Consider the following 22,295-nt stretch of genomic DNA (forward strand, 5'->3'; position numbering starts at 1 on the left):
GGCCGGCGAATGTTTTGCGAGCACGATGTTTTGCAAACAAGCCGTGCGCCGTGGGCTGAAATATTCCCCGTGAAACGTGGAGCAACTACGTGGAGAGAGAGAGAGAGAGAGAGAGAGCGCGAGTAGGACCCGAGCCACGTCAACACCGCGAGAGAACGCGTGCGCTCATGCATCGGTGCGGGAATAGCACGTGCATTTTATTTTCCGCCCTGGGAACCGCGCGAAGGAGCACGTCGATGACGGTTCGTCGGTGCACGGCTCGCTCTCTCGCCCGGAGAGCCCGAATATAAGTTTTGCTCTACCGGACACGCCGAGGGACGTTGCGGAATCCCGGCGTAGATGGCTCGATTTGATCGGTAGAAATTTATCATTATGATTCGTGATACGATTTCGGACTCATTTTTTTTTCGTTTAAATGTAGATAGGTGAAGAAATGAGAAGCGGAGGTCGCATCGGGGAGCGTCCACGAGAGCTCCGCGAGGGTCTCCTCTTCCTCCCCGGTGCAGGATGCCCTTCGCTCCGCGACTGCGTGGAAAAGGTAAAGCAAATATTTTCGCATGAGACGGAGGAAACTTTGAGGGCGCCGAGGTAAAATCGCAACGGCTAATTGGGTTGCGTTTGTCCCGCTTTTCTGACGGCTGACAGAAAGGGAAAGACTCGCGATCAATATGTCCTTTTTCGTTGAACTGGCTGCATCGGTTCTACGTAGGTGTATACTAGTTCAGCGAAAAAGAACAGACCTGTTGTAAGAGCGGAGAAGAAATGACGCGATGGTGCTCCCGCAATTTTCTAGGAATGTAAGTTCGATCATTTGATCAAGTCTGACGAATTAATTATTCAACAGCGAATCTCTCCAACACGCTTACTTAATTTCGGTCTCAAGACAAGAGCGGAAGTTGAACAAATTTGCTTCGCAAAATATCTTGAGTATTCAGTTCGAATTTCCACTCGGTCGTAATCATAAGATAATAAACTTAGGGCCTTAGAGGAATAGCTGACTTATTGGCTCAAGACAACGTTTCATAAAGTTAAATTTTTAAGTTTTTGAGTCTTGAGTAACGCACAATGACTGCCTAGAATGTTTAACTAAAAGCCGTTCTATCTGGAATTGATTAATGACAAACCGTTGTGTGATGAAAAACAAAATAAATAAAAAGAATCGTAACTTTTCAGTGATGACCCAGTTAAACACTCACTAAGAGTAGCATTACATCAATGTTATAATTTTTCATTCAATAATACAAGTGCAATATAACATACATTATATGTAACAATTACATTATTGAGCGGGAAATTGATAACATTATTGCGATGTTACTGTAAAGTTGATGTTTAGCGGGTTAGACGAGTATTTAGTACACGAAACATTGTCTTAAAATTACAAGCCAGCCACTCCGCCGAGGCCCTCAGGAAGAATTGAAGACAAGCCGAGAAGTCCATCGGGGCACGGCGTAGGGAGCACGCGCAGCGGTGAATGACGCGCGACAGCTGTACGCAGCATCGAGAGTCGCGATTACTCCATGCTCGTTGGAATGAATGCACGCGAAACGGAAAAGCAAACAGTCTCTAGGAAAATAAGAAATCTCGTCCTTTTTTCCTCGTTATGTACTAAATAATAAATACTTAAGTATTAAATACTTTTAATTGAATACCCAGAAAAGATTGAATACTCACCAGGACACTCGGAACAGACAGAAATGCTGTACATAGTATGCAAACATTTAATATATACTTCGTTTTGTCAACATCACAACATGTTTAAAAAATGCTTGCTTTAAGAAATACCCATTTATTAGGTTATTTAATTTTAATCAAAATATCGACTCATTACAACAATTCCGGATCAATTGCGTTCCCTTTCGGGACAAATGAACAGCCGATATTCAGGCTTTATCTTTCGGAAATACGAGGTCGTATTCTTCGATTAAATTTCGCGCGGGCCTCGCTTGATGGACTCGCGCGGGAGAAAAAAGGTACGCGACGATCGCGATGTGACTTCGCGTGCCAGAAGTGTCGGGAGGAGCGCGAGGAACGCGAGATTCACACGCACGTGCGTCGTGCGTGGCGGCGATGCGTGTAAGTGGAGGACGGCGGTGACATATAGCGACGGCGAGGGCGACTGTGCCGACCGTTTAGGCGACTATTAGCAGCTTCACGGGATGTTTCACGCACGTGCGTCCTGCGACGGCGGCCTACGAGCTCTCCTCAGGAACGGGGAGAGCGATTCCTCGCGTTTCAGGCGAGTCGATCCTACGATTTCGTTTGTCCTATTTATTCCGCTCAATCAGAAAGCAAATGTGTGACGTTCTTATTGAGTCAATCTCGATAAGTTCGTTTGATTTTTCGGTCAATTGGACTTTTTTTGCGTCCAATGGAAACAAACTGTTCGTTCATCAAATAATTACTTTCGTCGCGTGCGACTGTTCGCCAACGTTCCGGCAACACTCGTATATTATAATAACAATAATAATAATAATAATAATAATAATAATAATAATAAAGTATATGCCTCTGTATCGCAAAAGCTGATCGATCGGAGGCAAAACATCGAACCGGACTCTGACCGATTCGATATAATTCGGAAAATTGTGAGATAAATATGCAGAACGGCCGGTATTTTGCGGTCGTTACGATTGTAGCACAGGAGTTAAATACTGGCGCCGTGATACACGGTCGTTAAAATCGTTAAAGGTGGATTTAATCGAGCGTCGTAAAAAAGAACAGGTCAGGCGTGAAGCAAGTGTGTCGGGTATCGTTCGACCAATTTACGGTAATCCTCCAGTGGGAATTAGGAGCCATAAATCTCCGATAGCTCGACGTTGGACGGGATCAGTGAAGAAACACTTCGCGCGTTGTCGTCCTAAAATCGAGCGCATCAATCGTGCCACTTATTTCGCGGACGAGGGGACAAATTGGTCGAGCAGAAACGAATTGCTTGAATAATCAGATATTATAAAACAAAAATAAAATTACAAGTATTGAAATGAAAAGAAGTGAAATGGATTTCTATAACTTTCTTTCCTTCTTCAAAGTTCGCGAATTATTGCGCAACGGGAGACGAAGTGATGCGAAAGTATATACAGAAAAAAATGCTAAGCTCAAGTGAATAATCACTCCGATATTCCATAGCGATACTTTTATTTAGATTAAGTAAATTTTACTTTGATCAAGTAAATATTATTTGATCCGAGTAAAAATGTGCTCAGGAGTAGAATCCGAGTCGAAATTTTAGTTCCACTGTTAAGTCCCTTCAAATGGAGAACACGATAACTTCTCATTCGTAGCACTAAAAGAGCACTGATGGTGCACCTTTGACGCTACAAAGGGAATTTAGATTTCCAAGGTGGAAATGTTAAATTCTATATTAAGCCTTCAAGTGGAGAGAACAAAAATAACGTCCCATTTGTAGCATCAAAAAGAGCACAACAGAAGACCAGACGAAGACTTAATGTAGAACCAAATAGACTTAATGTAGAACTAAAATTAACTAAAATTTTGACTCGGAAAATGCATTATGCTTCATATACTTCAATATGCTTCTGAGCAAAATTGACTTCGGTGTGTGCGAAAAATGAAAAAGAAAAAAAGTAAGTACAGAATTATCGAGAGTCGTTTTTGGGTCAGTGGTTTTTTCTCCTCCCCCGCCTGAGAAGGGGCGAGAAAACGCGAGAGGCGCGTGGCTTTTAAAGCGAGGCGTCATGACGCGGACAATTTGTAGCGGAGTGTCAACGCGGCTGTTTCTATTTTCGAGTACGGCGCACGGCTATCTTTTTCTTCCTCTGCTTCTTCATCTCCGTGTTCTGCCTCCGCTCTCCTCCCTTCCTCCACTCGCTCTTCTTTTTCCTCTTCTTCGTTCTTCGCCCACCGACGGCGGCGGTCTCGCGACGACGACGACTAAATCCACGCGTGGGTAGACGATCGCGGATCTCTCCGCCGCTACTTCTCCACCTTATATCGAAAGCTCACACTTTGTTTAGCAAACGTAAACACGAGCGGCTGTATATTTCCGTCTCGCGTGAATTTATCGGCAGAAATCGGCCGGGCCGGGAATGAACGATAACGCGGCCGTAGCGACTTCTCGTGAGAGAATTACACTATTTAATAAGCCGGCCAATTTATCGAGAATTATGGGGACGTGTAGTCGCGAATAAACCGTCTCGTAAACGTGGCGGAAGACGATTCGGATGAAATAATAATGCTATATGCACCGGTGGCGCGAAGAGAGCTCCCGCACGAGAGCGCGAGCATGCGATAAATAAAAAAAAATAACTAAACATATACGTACGCGCGACACAGAGTAACGGTAAAATACGTACACATACGGAGTGACATGTAACGGTGTAATAAACGCGCGCGAATTCATCCGTTGCGTCTCAGGACTCCAACAGTTCGCGCGCTAATTTCTCTTTTCCTGATACTTGTTTGGATATTTTACCATATATTTTTTTCAGACTCCTTATTAGATATCGGCTTCACGGAAGCAGCAATAACAGCGTTACATATCAATATTTTGTAATGGGCTTCATGTAACATGTAAATAAAAATATTGAAGAATTCTTCTTCAAAAAGACATCTTCACGAAGTCAATAAAGTCAGCGAAAGAATTCAAACATTGGACATTTTTCGAGCCGTCCGGCTCGACCCTTAAAGAGCAAACCAAGCTCTCAGTCTTCCAAGGGCATCAAGTTCGTGCTAACAAGAGAGACCACTGCTCGAGATGCAAAACTCAATGAAATTGTTTTCCCACAGTCTTTCCTCTACTTCTAGAACTCGTATTGGCGCAGTTTGCTCGCTGAAACTCGAAGCGTCCTGCATAATACCGCATTATCAGTGTACCTTTCTCCGTTTCGTAAATGAACAAGTCGGAATGCACAATAAAGCGTCGCCCGCAACTCCACGATTATTCAGAAGAGTTTTAAACTCCTCGCATCTCCTTTTCCTGTTGGCGTTAATAACGAGCGTATTTTGCCTCAACACGCGCGCGTTCCCTCTTACGTGAGCGCACGGCCGAGCACGTACGGCTCGTGCTAACTGCGCCTCTTTGTTTTTCCCGGTACCTTGTGACACGTACGACTGTATCGATTCGAGTCCGACGTTTACGCACGCACCCGGCTGCCCGAAAATTCGGGGCCGAGCCTGAGTCGACGTGATAAACACACACGGCCGATATACGGAGTGTTCCGCAGTCAACGGACGGTCGCAGTCGTCCACGCATGTTCATATTTATACATTTATGCAGCTCGGGGATTATCGATATTGTCGTCAAAATATTGATCGAGTCTCAACGCGAGAAGCAACGCTGTTATTCCCATCCGCCGATTCTGGAATACTCGTGCAGCTCGCCGGGGGAAGTCTCTGTCCAGTGAACAGCAACGTTACAATTTCCCATTCAACAATGTAACTGTCGTGTACGACTATGTTACATTACGTGTATGCATGTATTGCATTGTCGAGCGAGAAATGATAATAACATCGATGTATTTGTATTTACCGGGTTCTGTGTTAAAGAGACAAGGAAACGGGAGTGGTCTGCAATAAAATGGAGAATGGCATAGTGCGACACAAGCACGTTATACTTCCTGTTATATTAACAATATATTTAATCTTTAATCACCGAAGCGCCAGCCGGCAAATACGCGCTGTCCTACCTTCGTTAGTTTTCGCAGTGATATAAACACACTTGCGCACGGAAAAGGAGACAGAGATGATTTCGTGGCTCTTCAATATTCAATTCTAAATGATTCCCTCCTTCCCTCTCTTTCCCGTTCTTCGTCTTTCTTTTTCACCATACGAGGAATGACTGGCAGAAGGAGAATGAAAGATACTTGTATGACGCGTGCATCTTCGCTCATCTCCCGTCTCGACGGTTAATCCTCCTCGAGGAGATCGTCATCGAGATTGACACCCTGCAACGGAGAACAAAAGTCAACGATCCGAGCATGCAACCTGTCCGTCCGTCCTGAAAACGTCAACGTCTAAACAACCGCCGATCGAAATGTCGTATTTACAAAGTGCGAGCCGTAAGGTAATCTTAAAAAAGTGAGAAATATCGCGGGGCAACGAGAACGCGTAAACGTTGCGAGTGAATGGGAAAAAGGGCGGGAGGCAGAGCGTGACAAAACGTAGTAATGGTCGGAACCTTCTGGCGGGAGCGGGCTCTCCGCTTCGACTCCGGAGTCGAGTGTTATGGCAACAAGGCTGTAAACAAAATGCGGCGTGACTGCCTCGGAACAAACAAGCCCCCGGGGCACCTCGCAAAAGCTCCCGAGAGGGAGAGAGTGCCTCTGTTCTCCGTTCGTATCGGTTACACGGCGCAAACCTTAATGATCTGTCGCCGATTTTCGCGATACGCTCACACGAGATACATTTTAGCCGTGTGCACGATTCTGTTTTCGTAACGCTACACCCGTCTAAAGTTACGCTCATACTCTTAAGAGCACTAATCCCATCGCCTAATTGCACACCCTTCGTCTCTTATTCGTGCGTTCGAGCCTTCCTCCGATCTCAACTTAAGCTTGTATTAATAGTCGTTACGGCGTGGAGAAAAATGTAAGCAATCAGGTTTAAGCAGCAAGAAAATCGATCTCCTCACGGTCGAAGAATAATCGACTGTGATTGCTTACTGCTTGTTAAATCTTGCTCACGTTTCTTCTCTTGTCCACGATCTTGCTTTAAGACGTAAGCAAATCGACCAGTCACCAGTCGCTCATTTGGAAGAATAACCGCGGAGTTTCTCTACATCATGATCCCTATTTGCCTCAAGTCAGATGTTCGGATTTGAATTCCGAATTAAACGTGAGTTATTACTTCTCAGTTGAATCGCAATGTCACGTACTACGGTCGTATATAATGTTGTGTAATTACGTGAAATATTACATGGGAAAGAAAAGATTGGTTGAATTAACGGCGGCAATGAAGAAATCGAATGGACTTTGATTGAAGAAAAGAGAATAACGCTAAGAGAACTTACGGTGGTATCAATAGTGTCGTCGATCTCCAGATCGATATCAAGGTCGTCGTCGTCCACCGTGAGAGGCCTGGAACTACTCGCGAGCTTCGCCGTTTTCTCGGGTACGGATGTGGGCGCGAGCTTCGCCGTTTTCTCGGGTACGGATGTGGGCACGAGCTTCGCGGCGGTGTCGTTGTCTTTTCCCGATATCGAGAGCTCCTGCAGTCTATCAGTCATCGCTTCGGCCTCTGGTGCGCTGCTCGGACCGTCGTTATATTGAAACGCGCCCGACTGCTCGGCGGCCAACATCTCCTCCAGCGGCTTCCGCTCGATATTAGGCTGCAAAATTCATATTAACAATTTGAGGGATGGGCCAATTTGCGGTTGCTAATTGCGCTCATCGACATTCCCGTTCGGGAATGTTAAACTGAACGTCGTACCGTGACGTTGGGGAACGCGGAGGCTGGAATCTTCTTCTTGCTCTCATCGCGCAAGAATTTTTCCACCTTCAAGGATTCTCTGTAGCCGGGGAACAGATTCTCATACTGTTCGGGATCCGCCAGGCTCTGTCCGGCTTTCTCGCTCACCGCCGATAATTTCTCCTTCCACAATTTCACGATGCCGGATATCTTGCTCGGGGCGTACGTCCTGGCGAAGAACGCGGCCTCGGGGATTCGGTTCGTCTTGATCAGAATGTCCAGACACTTGTCCACGTCGCCCAATATGAAGTTGGCCAAGAAGGATATATTGTTCTTGCCCGTCTCGTCCGCGATCGTGCCGAGTTTCTCGATCATGTTCGCGTTTCCCGTGCTGGTGGCCGACAGCAACAGGCCGCCGAAGTCCTGCGCCTGATACAAACACTCTTTCGCCAGGAAGAGCTTGCCCTTCTGCGTGGCGAGGGAAGCCAGCTGCCGCCACTTCTGCTGGCTGTTCGCTTCCTTGGCGAGCGTGTGCGCGGTCACCAGATTCCCCAGCGCGAGCGCCAACTCGAATCTGTGCTCGGGATCCGTCGAGACCGCTAACGCTTGCTCTTTGAAACCCTAGATTGAAGTTTCCGATCAATCTCCGTACGTTCTACTTCGCTCGTTATCGTTAAGCCTCCATTGTATACCTGTTTTTCCAAGAAGTGAGCCACTCTCGTCCGGTGTTCCTTGGGAACGGTCGGCAGTACTCTGTCGGCAGTCTCGAAATCCTTTCGCATCACCGCGGTCTGGTATTCCAGCACTGACAACAACAAGGAATACGAGACGACGGACAGCTCCTTGTCGCACAGGTACAATCTGTTATCTCTCGGCACGTATCCCAGCAGATACATCGGCCTGTCTAGGTGGGAGACCGTGACCACCTCGCCGCCAACGAAGTAATTCACACGGTTCACGCTGTTGGTGTAGATGAAGCAGTCGCCAACCCATAAGCCGGTTTTCACCACCTCGCTCATCTCCGCTACCATCTGGAAGATTGCGTTTATGACTATCCAGAGACGGATCATATCTGTAATCGCGATCCAACCGAAGAAACACATATATCTCATTTGAGGCGGGTTTCAAGCGATCAATACGGTTCTAAAAAGGAGACTCACTTCGAACGCATTTTCGATGTCCTCGGCGTTTTCCTCGGCGTTAGCGACTGCGTCCGCGTGGTACTTTAATATAAAATACTGATCCGACGTGGCCAGCGCTACCAAGGAGGCGTTCTCAGCCCAGTACACGTGCGTAGGCTGTATGTCTATGCGACGAATCAACTTCAACGTGTCCCAGTCGAAGAAAGAAAGGCCGGATCCGGACGAGACGCCGAGTAAGAACCCTCCGAAGATGCCTGCGAAGAAGCAGCGAGATGCAACGGCCGAGTCGACGGTAGGTAAAAGTCAAGCGAAAAGCTACCGTACCGTCCGCCCCGAAGTCCGGCTTGAAGCTCTTCTTCTCCTTGAAGTTCTTGAAGACCTTCACGGTGGTGTTGCTCTCCCTGACCGCGTACTGGCTCGAATCCGCCGCCCATACGAACTCCGACGCCTGTCCGAACGCCTTGTTTCTCAGCGCCATGGACGTGTAAATGATGTATTCGCCGTCGCCGCAGACCACCAGGAATCTCCCGTTCGGGTTGTGCTGTATAGTCTGCGGGTATATCTCGCAGGCGCCCATGTCTTTGACCGCCAACGGCAGCCGCTCCCCGTCCTGAGCCTCCTCGCCCAACGCCTTCAGATTCACCTGCTGGATCTCGCTGTGCCTCGCCCACACGATCTTGCCGCCCAACGAGTCCATCGACACGGCCGGTTCCTCTCTGCCGACCTTCACCATTACGCTACCCTCGTCGTAGCCGATGGCGACGTTGTTCGAGCCACGCATGCACGCGATGGTCCACACTCGCTCGAAGCCGTAGTTGAGCGAGGACTCCAGCCGGTAGGTCCCGGCGTGCCATATCCTGACGGTGCCGTCCTCCGAGCCGGTGAGGACGATCGGCAGCTCCGGGTGGAAACACACCGCCGAGATGTTCTGGGTGTGCCCTTCCAGCGTCTGCACGCAGGTCTTGTTCTGGTAGTCCCATATCTTCACGCATTTGTCGTCGGCTCCGGATATCAGGTACGGTTTATCGCCACCGTGATAGTAATCCACGCAGTTCACGCCCTTCTCGTGGCCCTCCAGCGTGAAGTTGGCCGTGGGCGAGCCGAGCTGCCACACTTTGACGGATCTGTCGAGAGACGCGCTGGCGAAGGTGTTGTTGTCCTTTGGATTGAAGACGATCTGCATGACGTAGTGCGTGTGCCCTTCGAACACCTGCTGGCAGATCCAGGACTTCTCCCAGTTCCACAACTTGATCCACATGTCATCTGTAAGAGACAATCAATGGAGAAATGGCTGTCTGATGGAATCAATTCTCATCGTTCTTCTTCTTTAACGTACCGCTGCTGGTGAGAATGAACGGTTGCGTTGGATGCACAGCTATGCATCTGACATAATCGCTGTGAGCCTCGAATGTGTGAACACGTTCCAGGGTGTTGTAATTAAACACTCTGATTTGCATGTCATCGGAGCCGGTGATCACCCAATTCTTGCGAGGCACAAATTTGGCCGCTCTCACCGGCAGATCGCACACCTCGAACGTCTTCACCAAAGTTTGCGTCTCGTGATTCCAGATGTTGACATTGCCTTGATATAAAGAACATAACATCCATGGCTCGGTCGGATGAAGATCCACACTCTTCACTCTGTCCGATCTGGCAGTCAACTTCCGTTTGATGTCTAACCTTAATGGCTGAGGAAGAGATTTCAGATTATAATACTGTGCAAATATAATACCTCAGAAGAATATAGAATATTATATAATATTGAGAATTTCACATTACTTTTCTAACCGATTATATCGTACATTCATTAATCTAGTCATTATTCTCTGATACTATTATTCTATGTATTCTCTGTGCTATTTTATACTGTAAGAAATAAACAATATAAAAGTACATTTGCAAAATTTGTTTTGGCTGGGAAGGATCTGTTATACTTAACATGTCAAACATAAAATGTAAAAACGAGTGGAAATGAATTGATTGTGAAATAATTCGTGTGCGTTTACGTAGAATTTATAAGGAAAGAGTGACACTTTACGGTCGGGAAAATCCACTGTACACGCGAACGGCCGATCCTTCGTCATTTCGGAGAAGGGTGCATATTTTGATGGGACACGGCAGGACGAAAATGTGTACATACGACAGGTAATGACAATTGAACGGAAAAGAACGGAATCTCTTTTCCTACGTACCATTTTGTTTACTATCTTGTGGTTATCCTGTGGTATTCAATATCGGAGCGAAATTATTCCGACGACTGCATCAACAATCTAAACAAGACACTCTCCCATTAATTAAGGACGTGGCCGATGCCAGTACCAGTGAAGATGGCGTCTGCTTACAGCCGCCACATATGCGGTCACCGAGACACCATTCTGAAAGATTACCCGAGTTATTAATCGTATGACTAGCTGATGTTCGATTCACTCGCAAGTTACTCGGTATTTAATTAGCGTTTAAATCACGCGTGTATGTGCTATACGCGTCGAAAGGGATTTAAAAGACCGATGATATTATTAGCTACGCTGCGTTGCTCCTTCTATACTTAACATGAGATAGATACATGTTTGAGATGTGATAATAGAGAAGTAGGAAAGAGAAAGAATGCAGAGGAGTGCAGGAAGTGCAGCTAAAAAGAACAGATCTCAAATTTGGTTAAGCTCCTTCGGTAAGTAACTTCGCGATCTCAATCACGTTAAAAACTAGAGACTTCAAGCTTTAAAGTGCTTCTTGAACGATCTTGATAGCACCATTATTGCGAAAGTTACAGCCTCTTGAATTTCGTCTATGTTTTATTAAAATGAAAAGTATGACTGACCAGCCCTTGAGTCATACTACTTGAAAAAAATAGAAGTACGTCTGACTCCATCGTTTAGTCGTATCACGACCTCGATTCCTCGTTAAGTATAGTGGCGGCTCGTAGCGGAGGCCCTGGAACTAAATTTCAGAAATAACGAGTTTACGGAATTATTAGACCCGTTATTGAAATAACAGGTTTGCGGAATTATTAGACCCGTTATTTCTGAAATTTAGTTCCAGGGCCTCCGCTACGAGCCGCCACTATACTTAACGAGGAATCGAGGTCGTGATACGACTAAACGATGGAGTCAGACGTACTTCTATTTTTTTCAAGTAGTATGACTCAAGGGCTGGTCAGTCATACTTTTCATTTTAATAAAACATAGACGAAATTCAAGAGGCTGTAACTTTCGCAATAATGGTGCTATCAAGATCGTTCAAGAAGCACTTTAAAGCTTGAAGTCTCTAGTTTTTAACGTGATTGAGATCGCGAAGTTACTTACCGAAGGAGCTTAACCAAATTTGAGATCTGTTCTTTTTAGCTGCACTTCCTGCACTCCTCTGCATTCTTTCTCTTTCCTACTTCTCTATTNTTTTTAATTTTAATAAAACATAGACGAAATTCAAAAGGCTGTAACTTTCGCAATAATGATGCTATCAAGATCGTTCAAGAAGCACTTTAAAGCTTGAAGTCTCTAGTTTTTAACCATATTAGCTATATTAATGTTGTTAATTTTCGTTAAGATATTTTGAGTTAAACGAAAAATAGCGACCGCTTAATTTCAAACATCGTCTTTCAGTTGAGTTTTCAGAGAGAAAAATTATTTGATTCGAAAATGTGATACAGGCGTTTTAAAGAGAAAACTTTAAACTTCTTACGTATTTGTTAACGAATGTCGTACGTATATAGTAAGAAACATTTTGTATTTGTTGTATTTCGTGTTAAAGTCGGTCCTTGTTAAAATTTCTGTGTTAAATTTTTAACATACCTGTGTGTTAATTTAACATATTGCGTTTATTAACAAGATACTTTCAGTTTGTAATGTTTAAAGCATATATACACGACATTTAATTCATACAACAACACTAGAAAAATAATTGATTACAAAATACGATAATTATTAAGCGCAGTGTAAATTATTCTTGAATGTCAATATTGTTGAATTAGCGGCGCAGATATTAATAATAGCACACCTCAATACGACGATATTATAGAACCTTGCAGCGTCAATTTGAATAACGGGTTGATTTGCAAAGGTTAAAAAATGTTTCGATATGTAATCGCTTCTACGCGCTTGTCGCGAGCAGCCGAGAGGTGAACGCTCGACGATGTTTACCCAACTCGCTTTTCCCAACTCGTGTATATTTACCGGCTGGTTAATGCGAATTAAAGTTGGCAAAAGTTCGGCACCGCAACGTACGCAACCGAGCATGCACTTCGGTCGCGACGGCTCATCTCGCTCGAAGGGATGAAACTGCAACACGAGGAAAACTACCACGTACACGCTAGTCTCAATCCGCGTGTCGGTTTCCATTTGTTGCTATTTCTTCTTACTTTTTCATTCGTTATTTTATTTGAACATCACAAATATTCAGTAGACACTTGCCCGCAGTGAAAACAAAACAGCGCTACCGTTCAAGTAATATTTACTTGACCCACGTAAAATGGTAAATGCTTTTCGGCAAATATTTGCTTTGGAAATAGAAATATAATTAATGATATACAATATGTCATTTCCTTTGTATAAGTAGACATCTATTTTTGCACGTGTGAATGGCGACCCGTCGACATAGGACGACCGCTGCTATCGAGATGGCAGCGAACATTACGAATTCGGTCTGTGCTAATAACGGCGTCAGTTATCGGGGAGCGCGGAAGTGGCAGGAACGTTATAACCCCGGCAAGGATTACGACGGAAGTTACGCAAAAGCGTTTAGTTATGATTCGCTTAATTACCGGTAAGTAGTCGGAAATATCGTTCAAACTCCACCGGCACTTCCGCGCTCTTAACTTTGCGACGCGCCGCTACCGAATTAATTCGGAAAGTCCCCGCTCTAAACGAAATGTTTCGCCGGGATAACACGGTTATCCCTTTGACGTGTTTATCCCGGTGTTATACACGGGACGATGCGTCACAATTTACATCCGAATCGAGACAGTTATCGCGATAGCGGTATCTTATATAAAGTCGATATTTTCTTTCTCTTTCCCTCGTTTATATATTTAATGAATAGAATAAGCGAAGGTTTAAATATCGTGTTTTAAAATTTAAAAACAAGTGGTAGATATTTATACATTTAATAAATATTAGGGAAAATCCAAAGGAGCAACGACTGTCAATTATATTCGTCGGAAAATATTGGTATGTCGCGTTTACTCGATATTCGATTGAACCCTGCTCAGCCTGAGGGCTTTTCTCTGTTATTCCGGAATTGCAGATTATTTACGACGGTGGTTGTCGCGCGAAATTCGTGCACTAGCTTCACGGATTGGCAATTTGCGGCATAGCGAAAGTGAAGTATGAACGGAATCCGTTCAGCGCATCGAACCCAATCATCTGTGCGAGTTCTTTTCTGTTTCTCTTTGTTTTCAGCCATCTTCTCGTCTTCCCGTCCTTCGTAATAAATAAATTTCTTTAAATAAACCTCTAATAAGTTATTTTTATCAATTCTCATCCGCGGATGCTTCCACCGGATCGGTCGATTTCATCAAACGCTGGAAATGCCGAAATAACGCGACATGTTTTCCGCATTTCGCGCCAATTGACTCGCGGTGTCTCCGATTCGTCGATAATTTGCCGAAATTACAGCGATTTCGATACTCGGCGAGAGCACTGTTTAAATCTTTCTCGCGAATAGCAACGCGATTCTCTCTTCTCTTCTCTCTTTCACTCTCGAAAACGCATGAATATGCAAATTGCAAGCAAGTGCGGCGGCAACATTCCAGATGCGGTATCGAGAAACGTATTAGTTAAGCGATACCTCTTACCGTCGGCGAAGAGGCGGTAAAAATATAGACAGGGTAGTGCGAATCTCGTAGAATCCTGCGCGTATTTTCCAATGACAAACGAGAAAAGCGCAATCGGATATGCGCGATAACGCTAATCGCTGGTGCGCTACCGCGTCAACGATGCTAATCGCCCCGGTAACATATCGGATATCGTATCAATTCGATTATTAATGCGCGCTGCCATGAATATTCCGCACGAGTCCTCGTCCGTAAAAGCTATAAGCGTGATTTGCGCCGAGAGAAAATTCTTCCTTCACGCAGTAATAATAAATAGTACATTTCCACGTGGAATCACACACATTCACATATAGCCGGTCACGTCATTTACGCAGCCTACGACGACATCCTGTCGAGAAAAACTCGACGCTCTTCCTCATTGACGTATGAATATCTGAACGGAGCATGTATGTATAATGAATTAAAGCAAGGAAGCGTGTCAATTTTTCTCGAAAAGAAAGTTACGACGCTTCGGGTCACTCGGCTCGACTCACCTTTATTTGGCTCACACGTGCTTGCTCGTCAGTATAAATCTTACAGTACATTGACACCTCACAATAATATTGACCGTGTATTGATATCGTATAGTATATCGACAATTTCTCAGAAATTCTCCCAGAAGTATGAATTCGGTTTATTGCAAATGTCAACGAGCGGGGAAAAATTGCAAAAAATCGCGAACCTCACAAAACTGTAACCTTTCCAAAAACTTACTTCAGTCTGCTGCAAATGTCAACGAACTGAAACAATTATTCCCTCACCGCTAATTAGATCTTACCCTCGTAGAATAGGGAAAACATTCATCGACGTCGACTTTCCTCGACTCTGCTCGCCGATCGGTATTCGCGCGAAAAACCAAAAGAATCGATTAGCATGTCGCTCGTTTGTCCGGTCCGGATGCCGCGATACAAGGTAATCTCGTAGACGTCATCTATAATTCATCCGGTCGGCAGCGACGGTGAGGCCGAAGGGGCGCGTGGGTCATTTCGAATGGGTTAAGGTCATCCCCAGGGCTGCTCTTCGCCGAATGATACTGCCGCGGTTCCGTAAAAGGCGCGCGCGGATGGAAATGCGAGAGGAAAGGACGGAACTCGGCAATAGCGAGCGACGCACGCGCGAGATAAGGACTGTTGAATAATTTATGCCTCGCTTTTAAAGAGAGGTTTACACCGATTTATTCGGCGAAAATACATCAGCCTGGCGCGAGCGGCATCTCGTCTCTATAACGTGCAATAATATCGCGCGAAGAGCCTCTCCTACGAGCAGAACGGCGAACAGTCTGCGGAACGTCGGTGGTGGACGGCGTTTTCGCAAAAGATGCACCACGAGTCAAAGGCGAGAGTCGAGAAAAAGATCGTATCTTCTCGAGTATCTTCTCCGATCGAGCGGCGAAGTCTTTTCAAAGGTTTCGAAAGATCTTCCTCCAAGGCCTCGATGATCGGGGTGATAACAGTTCCCTGTTTGAATAACAGATCTCTCTCGTTCTTCTCTCACGAAGGTGCTTCCTGCCTCGTGTCGTGTGAGGCACATCCGTTGGTATAATCTTTGACAGCTCGCGCGCGAATGACGCTGCACGAAATATAACAAAGCGAAAGGGTAGGGCTTGGACGGTCTTGGACCTAATGGAATTCAATTTTTCCTTAAAACCGAAACTCTTACTTTCGCCGCTTGAGATTCTGCGTCGGAGATTTATCATCGTGGTGAGAAGAAAAGCGCAAAAAAGATAACGATAAATCGGATCCCGCGAATTCGAAACGACCGAGCGACGTTTCCTCGGATCCTTTGGAAAAACTTTCGGAAACTCCGGAGCATCAAACCTAATAGAATCGGATTTTTGTAAATCTACGCCGGACCTCGCTCGCGCAAGGACTTTAGTTTGAATAGCGCGAGACGTATCGCGCCGGAGATTTATCGTTGAGCAGCAGGAAGAGAAGAGGAGAGAGAGAGATAGCGATAAATCGAGTCTCGGGGGTGGCAAAGGACGGGCAAACCGATCTTCCCTTCGGGCCCTTTAGAGCCGCGATCTCGTGGAATACACTCGCGAGATGTGACTCACTCGTGCCGCGTATATCACGTCAAATACGTTCGCACGAACGATTGCAAATTGGATATTTTCAGTGGACCGCCTAGCTATCGGTTACATTTCGCCCGGCTGCTAAGTGCGCGCGTCTTTCTCTTTCTTCCTCTCTCTCTCTCTACTCTTATTTCACCGTGGAGATCTGGGTCGCATCGTCGAGTACCCTCGAGGAGCGCCTTTTGCCGCCTAACCGAAAGAATTCCAATTACTCCCGTTCCACCGTCGCATTTATTTAGCCCGAACAGCTCGCCGGATTGCGAAATGGAACGAGGAAGCATAAAGAGAGCCCGATAATCGGACGTGTATCCGTTTCACCTCCGGATGATCGAGAGACAGCGGGATTAGGATAAATTTCAGGGGAATTTTTCGCGCGATTATAATCCGGCTAAACAGATTGAAATTTCCAGCGGGCGACCGACGGAATCCGTGACTCCTCGGGCACCCGGATATCGCGCAGCGATGATCGCCTCCGATCCGGCGTAATTTCGCGCGGTGCGCGCGTGTTGAATCATTGCAATTTGTTTTTATTCCACGCTATTACCGATTTCCTGCTACCTTAACGAGCACTCGCGTCCGCACACGATTCTGCCGATATGAAGCTCGATATGCGGCTCGTTATGACTAATTTTCCACGGAATCATTTTGTTTACGTTCCAACTGACGCACGGGACGAGCTCGGGCTCATTTTTCCTTCGTGCGACTTCCAGCTGGAACAATCGGTCGTGTTAGAGCGCGATTAATTAACACGACACTCGTTTGTCGATGCGACTTGCGTGCAACGGAGAGGGAAAGAGACACGGAGATAGAGAGCGCGAGAAAGAAACGTGACATTGTCCGTGGAAAAAATATCAGGCTCGATGGTGTACGGACGCATAGTAACGCGCCAAGTCACCGTGTCGATTTCTCAGTCGACGCTCTTCGTCGTCTACGGGGATAGGAGAGAAAAATTGGAGAAACTTCACGTCGACGTGTCGCCGTGATGAGAATTAAGCCTGTGTTAATAGTCGTCGCTTGAAACCTGCCTCACACGAGATTCTCGGAGGGATTTGAATTTAGGGCGTGCATTTAACAGTCATTATTTGAAATCACGTGTCTCATGCTCAGATCTGAGATTAAAGACAAATGCAAGTTTTTCAGATGAATCGCGATTACGGGCATGATGTTGCATATATTACGTGTGATTCATTTGGAAAACACAGGTCTAACTCTAAATTCAGATCTGGCTATCTCTCAAAACAGTCATTACATTACGAAACAAGTTTCAACACGGAGGATAAATAATCTGCTGGCGCAGCAAGTTTTGTGCTGTCGCAGCAAAATCTGTCAGTTATTATGTGAACGGCGAAATTAAAAGTACTAATTGCCATTCGTTGGTTATATTTCGCTGAATCCACGAATTATTTTGCTGTAAGAACAAATTAATAAATGTAGAGAAAGCCCGATTTATAGTTTGATAGCAAATTAACGCGTCCTAAAGGCAGGTGTTCTTAGCCAAATTTTTCTATCCCAGCGACAAAACTGTTTCTGCTCTGATTACGAATAGAGGGATATATAATAAAGAGTAAAAAGAAATTTCCGCGGATCTTAGAGCCAGATGTGCGTTGTTCCAGTCGAATTTCACTATATACACGACGTTGTGCTTACAGTCGCGATTCCATTGAAAAACGTCACAAAAACTCTCATGTTTAACTCTAACGTCTAACATCTAACCCACGTCTAACGTCTAACTAGACTTAGATGCGAGCATCCTACTTGAGACGAGTTTCAAGTAACGACTACAGGTCTCGTAAATGAATATCTTATTAGAGATAGCACGCGGCTGGCTGTTATCTCACGTGGCCGTCCTAGTTAAACATGATTAACGATCGCCGTTTAATCGTGTCGTATCGCTATGTCTGTGTTAACGCGCATCTCTCTTTTCCCGAGACGGGCGACAACAACGTGTATTATTGAATACATCGTGATAAAGTTACATCCTGCAAAAATCGGAACGAACTCTTCGGACATCGCGCTGTGTATCCTTCGTGATATCCTTCTCGATTTCCTTGCGTCTCGATGACGGCACAGGTGATGATCGCCGTCGCTCGCACAGGATATGCGGGACTGCTCTTTTACAGGCACTCTGATAATTCCGTGATTCCGCCGCACAATTAATTCCTACGCCGGACAAAATCGATTAACGTGCCGGGCAATTAAAAGCGCGCGCGGGCCCCGCGTAATTATCACGTCAGGTTCGCTTCATTAAGGCCTCCGAAGGCAGATTATCTTCCACCTTTACCACGATTCTCTCTCTCTCTCTCTCTCTCTCTCTCTTTCTCTAACGCCGGTCTAGCTATCCGGCGTGTGAGCGCAACCTTCGCCTTTTTTGCCCCCGTAATTCTATAGCTGCGTGCGCGCACCTCGGACGCACCTGCGAATTCGCGATACCGCGCGGTATCATATATTTTCATAACGCGGCCAATAGACTAGAATTTACCTATGACGATTGAAATATTCGACAAAGAAATATATAAATATATAATACGCATGAAAAGTGTATAACACGTTCATGTTTCTGCATAAGTACGAAATGAGCGCGTTTATATTATTTCGAAGCACAATATAGAAAATTTAGGTCGTACGTAATTTAGGAAATATATCGAATCTCTTTTATTACATTAGTCACAATTTTGGAAGCCTCCATCCTACTGCGTGCGTAGCTACGACACGTGACTAAAAGCGATCGTTGGCGGAGATTTAGGTGGCCATTCGCGTCGCGCGTTTAACGCTGCGTTTAAACACGACTATCTGATCGTGGCTCTCATTTGTCCGCCGATCACCGCGGCGATATCGATACAGCGACGGTTCGATACGCGCGCGCATTTAAAGCCCGTAAATCGCGACGAGAATAGGCGAAGTCGTTCCTTTCAGTTCGCGGATCCCGACGTTAATCTCTTTATCGAAGCAAACCGCGCGCAGAGCGTCGAAGCGGTCTTTCGCTCGGAGCGAAAGTATCCCGAAGACGGTCCGCCGGAGCGGTGTCCGGATTTGCGGCAGCTAAACTCTAAACGGCGGGAGAGCGGAGCGATCGTTTCACCTAGCGAGAAGTCCAGCTTCGCGGAAACCGTCAGAGCAGGCTCTCATTCGCGAATAATTATGTCTCCGGGCTGTCGGAGATGTCACAAGCTTCGCTCTCTCCTCCCCCCCCCCCCCCCCCCCGNCCCCCCCCCCCCTCCCCCCACGCTCTCACTAATTCTGCTATTTTGCAAGATTATTATAGTTATTATAACCATTTATATACGAATAGTACTATTTGTATCGTTATTGCGCTTGAGGGGATTTATCCCCAAATAAATAACGTTTTCTCCCGAGTCGAAATTTTAAAATTGTCACCTACATTAATCCTTAAATGCATAGTGTTGCAAATTTGCAGGTACTTTTTAAGGTATATTTAAAGACGGTATTTATAATCGAATCTTATATTCAAGACCGTCTTAAGTTCATCTTCAGATGCTTCGTAGCTAATGTAATAAGCCGCATAACATCTGAAGATGAATTTAAAACGGTCTCAAATACAAGATCCGATTATAAATAATGACTTAAGTTTTCTTAATTCTACATTAAGTCTTGAAGTGGAGAAAACGGAAATAACTTTCCATTTGTAGTATGAAAGGAGTTCTATTAGTGCTCCTTTCATGTTACAGAGGGAACATAGATCTCTCAAGGGGAAATTTTAAATACTACATTAAGTTATCAAGTGAGGAAAACGAAAGTAATTTGTAACATCAGAGGGGTACAATGGAAATAATATTAATAAACTATCTATCTATTTATCTATCTATCTATCTATCTATCTATCTTCCTCTTTCCCTAGCCCGACTCGTTTCGCTCGCGGGCGATTGCACAGCGCAATTGCGCGTCGCGGGGCGGCAACGCGATCGGAAGTTTTTTGTCAATCAGCCTCCGATCCGATAGCTGCCGCGGAGGAAATTGCGAGACAATTGCAGCCGCGGGAAAGGCGAGACAGCGGTCGAGGAAAAAGAGTGGGCGAAACTAGGGGGGCAGGTAGGGAGAAGGAGGCTACGATTGTCTCTTCTCGCGTGATCGACGGAAAAATGCGTAACCACCTGTCTTTCTCTCTCTCTCTCTCCTCGGATCCCGCCGACTCACACCGACGAGAACGGATTTTCTCACGAGACCCTGACATATTCCCCCGCCGAGCGGGCAGCCTTGTTCTCTCGCGTGTAAGGAATACGGGGCGGGACGAGGAAGATAGCCGGCGCGCATCATCGCGAATACAGGAGTACGATTGACGCATTATCAAACACGTCTCGTCCTCCTCTCGCGTACTGAGCGAGAGTCGAGACGTTTGTCTCGATCCTCCGTCCGTCACGCGAGAACGTCCTCGTGTGCGCGCCTTATTACGTAAGGAGAATGATTGTTGGTTTTCGCGAAGACACGGAAGCACCGACGGATGTGAGGATGCTCGTACGGTTCGTTAGCGTGGCGTGGATCTCGCCGGCTTGTAACGTATGAAATAGTAATCGAGGACGCGTTCTATCACGCGTCGCCTGCTGCGGGTGGATTCCTCGCGCGGCCGGGAACATTTCCCGCCTCGAAGTACGATGAAGCACAGAGCGGATGATAGATAGCCGCGGCTCCCCGTATTTTTCTCCGCGCGCCGAGTATGAATGGCTTCAATTTTACACGAGGTTACTTTAACACGTGTAAAGGCTCCGCCGATCGGCGTAACGACGCCGCTCGCAATCGCGAAAGTTCCCGTACGCGGGATCTTTCGTCTGCCTTTTCCTTTTTCCAGGCCGCACACACCGGGAGCAATTATCCATTTAATTAATGACCGGTCGAATTTCCCATCATCGCGCTGTACACGCGAGCGCCGATGTCTGCCAATTAATGCACTATTAATATTTCGAATATCATTAGTTCGGTATTCTCCCGTTCGGAATTAACGCGCCGTGAATATTGATCTGTTTTGCCCGACTTTCCGCTCGGCTTTCTTATCGCGTATCATTGCCATTACCATAATTGTATCATCGTATCGTCGTTAACCGTCCGGAGTCCCCGCATTCGCCGCGGCTCACGGATCTTCGAGGGAGAGCGCGGAAGGGAAAAAAAAATCGAACCGTCGCTTGTCGCGCAATTGGAGGAGGTCAGGGCAGCCATTTGTCTCTAATACCGCGAAAGAAACGGTGGGTCTCAGGTTTTCCGTCCGGGTGACCTACTGTTCCTTTCTCGGAGTCGAAAGAAACCGCGCCGCGATTACGGCGGGATACATTATTTATCCGCCTCCAGCGCGCGAGACACTCGTCCGGCGCTCTCCGCATTGTGTACCCAGTTTACGCGATATCATTTCGAAGGATTATACTTTTAACTCCATCGATCACGCGATTTTTCCTCAGCTCCGGCGAAAACGTGGGGCGGACGAGTGCCTGTCTATCGATCACCGTGGAGTGATTGATCGCGGCGCGGCCGCGATGCTGGATACATCGTGTTGTGTACGGCGGGCATGGCCGTGGAAAAATTTGTCGAAAGTAAGACGCGGCCGGGGATTAAGGGTAACCTGTTCGACGTTTGAAAACACAGATCTCGGTGAAAAATCGCGGCAAGAAATCGTTCCGAGACGTACAATCACTGGAAAACATGGGAAAGCCAATAAGAGAGAGCAAAGCGGGGTTATTGGAGGAGGAGGAGGGGGGAAATGAATACATTCATTTTATTAGATTTATGTGGAAGGGTAAAGATACGTTTGACAGTGCACCGAGAAAAAGAAATTGAAATTTTGCGAAATAAATGTTTTTTTTTCCGTAAGATTTTCTTTGATATTGATGAAAAAATGTCGACCACGGTAACGGAATATATATTTTTGTGAAGCACCTAAGTTTCTAAGAAACAACGGTGTGTC

At 46.0% G+C, this 22,295-nt stretch overlaps 2 protein-coding genes across 3 annotated transcripts in view; one reads left to right on the forward strand and one right to left on the reverse strand.

The window, feature by feature from the left end:
- Positions 1-5,552: 5,552 nt before the first annotated feature.
- On the reverse strand, positions 5,553-11,051 carry LOC106744237 (coatomer subunit beta'). 2 transcript variants are annotated; one of them, XM_014618817.1, is made up of 9 exons: positions 10,949-11,038; positions 10,703-10,885; positions 9,847-10,198; positions 8,835-9,773; positions 8,529-8,764; positions 8,061-8,399; positions 7,390-7,989; positions 6,971-7,288; positions 5,553-5,906 (listed from the first exon to the last, which is right to left on the reverse strand). In XM_014618817.1, the coding sequence occupies exons 2-9, from the start codon at positions 10,703-10,705 to the stop codon at positions 5,868-5,870; spliced, it is 2,826 nt and encodes a 941-aa protein (XP_014474303.1). In that variant the 5' UTR covers positions 10,706-10,885; positions 10,949-11,038; the 3' UTR covers positions 5,553-5,867. The 2 variants fall into 2 exon arrangements, with proteins under 2 accessions (XP_014474303.1, XP_014474302.1); XM_014618816.1 differs by having other exon boundaries at positions 10,703-11,051.
- Positions 11,052-11,091: 40 nt separating this feature from the next.
- LOC106744238 (aquaporin AQPAe.a-like) overlaps positions 11,092-22,295 on the forward strand; it is a 36,856-nt gene continuing 25,652 nt past the window's right edge. The window contains exon 1 of the mRNA XM_014618821.1: positions 11,092-11,178. The gene's annotated coding sequence lies outside the window, so the exon portion shown is untranslated. The remainder of the gene's footprint in view (positions 11,179-22,295) is intronic.

The sequence above is a fragment of the Dinoponera quadriceps genome, unplaced genomic scaffold (assembly GCF_001313825.1).
Source record: "Dinoponera quadriceps isolate SergipeBrazil2010 unplaced genomic scaffold, ASM131382v1 scaffold707, whole genome shotgun sequence".
Taxonomy (NCBI): Eukaryota; Metazoa; Arthropoda; class Insecta; order Hymenoptera; family Formicidae; genus Dinoponera; species Dinoponera quadriceps.